The 5370-nt window shown below is 56.9% G+C and overlaps 1 protein-coding gene and 1 pseudogene across 1 annotated transcript; both read right to left on the bottom strand.

The window, feature by feature from the left end:
- Positions 1-1529: 1529 nt before the first annotated feature.
- Positions 1530-3370, bottom strand: Jun (Jun proto-oncogene, AP-1 transcription factor subunit). The gene has a single exon (XM_048351427.1). It carries the CDS (start codon positions 3214-3216, stop codon positions 2209-2211), a length of 1008 nt encoding a protein of 335 aa, XP_048207384.1. The 5' UTR covers positions 3217-3370; the 3' UTR covers positions 1530-2208.
- Positions 3233-3910, bottom strand: LOC125355222 (annotated as a pseudogene).
- Positions 3911-5370: the final 1460 nt, after the last annotated feature.

Genomic DNA, 5370 nt, shown 5'->3' on the forward strand with positions numbered 1-5370 from the left:
ATTTTTTCTAGTTGGCTCTTGTTTAGCTCGCATGGAGCCCCACCCTAAAGTGCTTTACTGTCCCTCTGCTGACTTATTTCTACATATGGTCAAAATCAACTCACCTTCCGGGGTTGCTGACATCAGCAAATTCACTGGCGAACTGGGCTCTGCTCCCAGTAAGCCTTTGTTCAAGAAGTGTTATTACAGCAGAGTGCATCTGATACCTAGTGAGGCTGCCCAATCTCTTGCACTCCTAAGGAGAAAGTCTTTGTGCACTTGGGTTTACAGCCACAGGCAGGATATTAGCACTCTTGGACCTGTTGGGTACTAGAGCACTGCTAATGAGCAAACAGCCTTCCCTCAATTAGTGGCTTGGGAAGTATTGCTGGATATCAAATTTCTTTTGCTGCTTGATAATCACAGTAGCTCTTGGGATGAAACATCAACCAAGCAAAAATCGTTTCCCCTATTGAGTAGCGCTTGTTGATCTAAGTTGTATTTGTAGATAGAATGGAAGTTTGCCATTTCCCCAGCTGAGGTTTGATTTATACACTTTAATTGTTGTGCTGCTGTTCATGGTTTCTCATGTAAATCTTTTCCATAGTATTTAGATTAGCATCTTCCCAGACTGATTCTATAATAATTACTTAAGCCAGGTTGATTACTTTAGAAATAAACTTAGATTTTCCTTAGGCATAGGCATCTAATTTAGAGGTGGAAGAGAGGACATAAGATAAATGAAGATAGACAGACAGACAGACAGGCCAACAGACAAGCAGGCAGGCAGATTGACACAGACAGATATTGGGAGAATGTTCTAGTTTGACTCTCCATAAATTATTTGCTCCTTAATTACTGTGTAAACCCAGAGAGTGATAATCTTAGCCCCAGAAACTTAAAAGCCTCAGTATACAGCTTGGGAAAGAAAGAGAAGTAAAGGGAAAGGAACTCAAGATTTGTTATTGGTGTTTGAATACATTTATTTTAACAAGAATGCTGTAATATTCATAAGCAAAGGCCATCTTTTTTAAATCTAAGAATTGTTAAAGTGAAGATCCCAAATTAGACGGATACATCTTTTCGTGAAAATTGCCATGAGTCCCTGCTTTGAGAATAAGCAGCTACTGTTAAATCTCTACTAACATTACAAATGGTCACAGCACATGCCACTTGATACAATCCAAAACTCTGAAGTGTTTGATTCCCCAGCAGGCTGCCCCTCACCACTGCACCTCCCTCCTCCAGCCTTCTGAAACATCATACTATCCCCTGGCAAGCATTCAGTGCAGATAACAGAGGAAGGGATGAGGGTAACCTTATGATAGCATCAGATGCATTTATTTCTAAAGCCTAAGGGAGAATAGAGTTCTTACTGCTTGATAGCAGGAGGCACTGCCATAATTGACACTCAACCCTTTCAACTCTGTTGAAATCTAACATAATTTTATCTATAGATAATGCAGCAAAGAGGTTTTTTTGGGGGGTACTTTTCAATATTTTATTGCATTTTCTTAAATATCCTTTCCGGAATTCTCAGAAACAAAACATAAAAAAATTATATATTTTATTACAAATGGTAAACTCAGAGTGCTCCAAATCTCTTATTTACAAACAACACTGGGCAGGACACCCAAACAAACAAACATGAAATAACTTACAAAGGCGGGAAGCTGTTTATTGACAGTAATCAGCTTTCATCAAATTAAAAAAAATATGTACATGTACATACATCATGGATGAGGCAGGCCAGGAGTTCATTGGTAGGCGCAGCCTTGCTCTCATAAACCTCCCTCCAGCCTCCCCTCCCTCCCCTCCCCGCTTTGTGTTCTTAAGGAGTACTACAGAAGCAATCTACAGTCTCTATTGCAGTTTGAAACCCCCCGCCCCCCTTTAATACTGAATGAGATCGAATGTTAGGTCCATGCAGTTCTTGGTCAATGTTAAAAGTCTATCTTTCTGCTCGCGCGGGGACAGCCCGTCCGCAAAGCGGGGCAGCCCGCAGGCGGCAGCTCCCTGGCTCAGTGCCAAGGCAAGGCGCGCCAAGTCCTTCCCACTCGTGCACACTGGGGGCGCCGTCAGGACGCAGCCCAGTCCAACTTGGATACCCTTGGCTTTAGTCCTCGGACACCTCTCTCTCTCTCTCTCTCTGGCGCAACCTGTCAAGTTCTCAAATCGGTCTCTGTATTATTTGCTCTCCGTTGTCCCCTAAGCCCCAAGAGTCTCTCCTCAAAACGTTTGCAATTGCTGCGTGAGCATGAGCTGGCACCCGCTGTTAACGTGGTTCATGACTTTCTGTTTAAGCTGTGCCACCTGTTCCCTGAGCATGTTGGCCGTGGACGCCAGCTCAGAGTTCTGCGCTTTCAAGGTTTTCACTTTTTCCTCCAGCCGGGCGATCCTCTCCAGCTTCCTTTTCCGGCACTTGGAGGCGGCGATGCGGTTCCTCATGCGTTTCCTCTCCGCTTTGATCCGCTCCTGGGACTCCATGTCGATGGGGGACAGGGGCGGCGTCTCGCCGGGCATCTCGGGCACGGTCTGCGGCTCCTCCTTCAGGGCCTGCAGCCGCGGATGCTGCACTGGGATCTGCTGGGGCAGGTGGTGGGGCTGCGGCGGCGGCGGCGGGGGCTGCTGCTGGGGCTGCGCGGGAAAGGCCAGGCCCGCCGCACCGTAGGAGGGCGCCCCGCCGCCGCTGCTCAGCGCGCCGGGATTGAAGTTGCTGAGGTTGGCGTACACGGGCGGCTCGCTGTGCAGGCTGGCGCCGAAGCCGCCACTGCCGCTGCCGCCCGCCACCGAGGCCACCGCGGGGGCCACCATGCCTGCCCCGTTGACCGGCTGGGCCGCCGACGTGACGCTGGGCAGCGTGTTCTGGCTGTGCAGTTCGGCCAGCGCGCGCACGAAGCCCTCGGCGAAGCCCTCCTGCTCATCAGTCACATTCTTGGGGCACAAGAACTGAGTGGGGGTCGGCGTGGTGGTGATGTGCCCGTTGCTGGACTGGATGATCAGGCGCTCCAGCTCGGGCGACGCCAACTTGAGCAGACCCACGTCGGGCGAGGTGAGGAGGTCCGAGTTCTTGGCCCGGAGGTGCGGCTTCAGGCTGCCCACCGGGTCGGCCAGGTTCAGGGTCATGCTCTGTTTCAGGATCTTGGGGTTACTGTAGCCATAGGCGCCACTCTCGGACTGGAGGAACGAGGCATTGAGGGCATCGTCGTAGAAGGTCGTTTCCATCTTTGCAGTCATAGAACAGTCCGTCACTTCACGTCGGGTTAGCCTGGCCGGTGAGCAGAAGTTTCGGGGGCCCCACAGCGCGCTGGCCCCGGGTTCCTTCGGCAGGAAAGTTTTGTCTAAGCGCGCGCGCTCCCGCGGGCTGGCCTCCCCCCCCCGCGCCCGCCTGCCCCGCTCGCCCCGGGGAGCACAGGGTTAAGACGCCGCCCGCACTCTTACTTGTCCGCTCGCGCGCGCGCGCTGCCCAGCTTTGAAAAGTCGCGGTCACTCACTGAGCGCTCCGGATCCCCGGAGCCCGCGGACGATCGCGCCTTCCCCGGCAGCAGCGGTTCTCCCGCGGCGCAGCTCGGCGCCAAGCCCCCGCAGCGACGGCCGGCAGCGGGTCTCGGCCGCCCCCCCGGGCTCGGACGACGGTCCCCTCCTCCACTGAAAGGGGGAGGGGGACGCGCGGCGACCGCGGCTCGAGCTCGCCCAAGTTCAGCAACCGGTGCGCGCCAAGCGGAGCTCGGGTCCCTTCTCTCCCTCGGTCGCTCGCTGCCTTCTCTTTATGGCCTCCGCGGCCGCCTCTGGCGCAGGAAAAAGAGGTTTGCAAAAGTTTGGGACTCGGAGCCACTTGTCCTCTCTCCGGTCCCTCCGGGTCGGGAAAGTTGCTGACTGCCGCAGCCGCTCGTCGGCGTCTCCGCGCGGGCAGTCGGGGCTCTCCGCGCTGTCAGCCGCGCTCGGCCGACGGGGCCGTCCTCCGGGGGGTAACAGGAGAAGGGGATCTTCAGGCGCTCCCTCAAAACACCAGCGCGGGAGCCACAGGCGCCGGCTCTAAACAGTTGATGAGAAAATGGCAAAGAAAGGCCAATGTGCAGGTCGGACTCCACTGCCGTCCTGGCTGGCGGAGTCTGTCCTTCTGTCTGCCTGCCTGAGTCCGCGCACCTCCACTCCCGCCTCGCCGCCTCAACCACACTCAGTGCAACTCTGAGCCCTTAACCAGCCGGAGCTCAACACTTATCTGCTACCAGTCAACCCCTAAAAATAGCCCATGATGTCACCCCAAGGCCTTCCCATTGGCTCGCGTCGCTCTCTGGGGGGCGGGCCCGCCCGTCGCCATGGAGACCCCACCCTAGAAGATTCTTCTCCCGGCCCGCAGAGGCTCACGGGATGAGGTAATGCTCCGCTGCCCTCCCACAGTCGGGCCCTTTTTTTCTCCCCCTCGCCCTCCCCTCCCTCGCGCCGCTCCAGCCATTCCCCCCCCACTTTCGCCCCCTCCCCGCGCGTCTTTCCCGGCCCGCCCGGTGCATTGTGGGCTGACGTCTTGGGGTTTGTCTGTCTAGTGACGGCGGCGGTCGCGAGCGGCCGGGCGCTCGCCGCGTCTGCCGGGGGCGGGATCGGGTTGGGGACAAGGGGTCGCGGGGACTCGGGGATCCCCCCAGAGGTCGGGGGCGGGGGGCGCGGGACCGGAGTGGACTCGGGGTCTACCGCGACTGGAGCGGGGAGGTGGGAGCTGGGTCCGCGCCCCCCAGCACTTCCGGGGGGCGGGAACACGGCGCTTAAGGTGGCCCTGGAGGTCCCGGGGAGGGAGTGCAAAGTGGGCTCAAGTTTGGGGGGCAGTCTTGGGAGAGAGGCCCCCCACACACTGAGGACTCGCGAAAGTTGGTAAGATCAGGAGAACAAGTCCACGCGGCCGTGCGGATAGTCCCGGAAGCAGCCGGGCGATTGGAAATGTTGGAAACTGAGGCTTAGGTGGCTCCTCACTGCACGTTCTGGGAGCTAGGAGAGGCGTGGGCAAGGGTTCAAAACTTCTCCTCCGAGGGGCGAGTGGGACAGAGGTGAGATTAGAGGGGGACTGAGCTCCCGAGGAACTAAGCGTCCGGGCGCCGTGGTCTGAAACTCGGGGAGCCTCGGCCGATCGAATGAGCCTCAGCTCCCCACATACCGCGCGCGTGCGTGACACACACACACACACACACACACACACTCCCCTCCCACCCCAGCTTGCTTCCGGGAAAACAATCTCGAGAGCCGCAGACTCTGGCCCCAAGTCACGCAGTGGAACCAGGAGTCCCGAGTGGAGAGCCAGCTGCGCTCGCCACTCTCCGCCCGACGGCGGTGGGCGCACACCCCGCGCGGCCTCTAGGAAGCGCTAGACACATGTAAGTGGCTTCTTCCCTGAGGTCGCGT

The sequence above is a fragment of the Perognathus longimembris genome, chromosome 7 (genome assembly GCF_023159225.1).
Source record: "Perognathus longimembris pacificus isolate PPM17 chromosome 7, ASM2315922v1, whole genome shotgun sequence".
In the NCBI taxonomy this organism is placed as follows: Eukaryota; Metazoa; Chordata; class Mammalia; order Rodentia; family Heteromyidae; genus Perognathus; species Perognathus longimembris.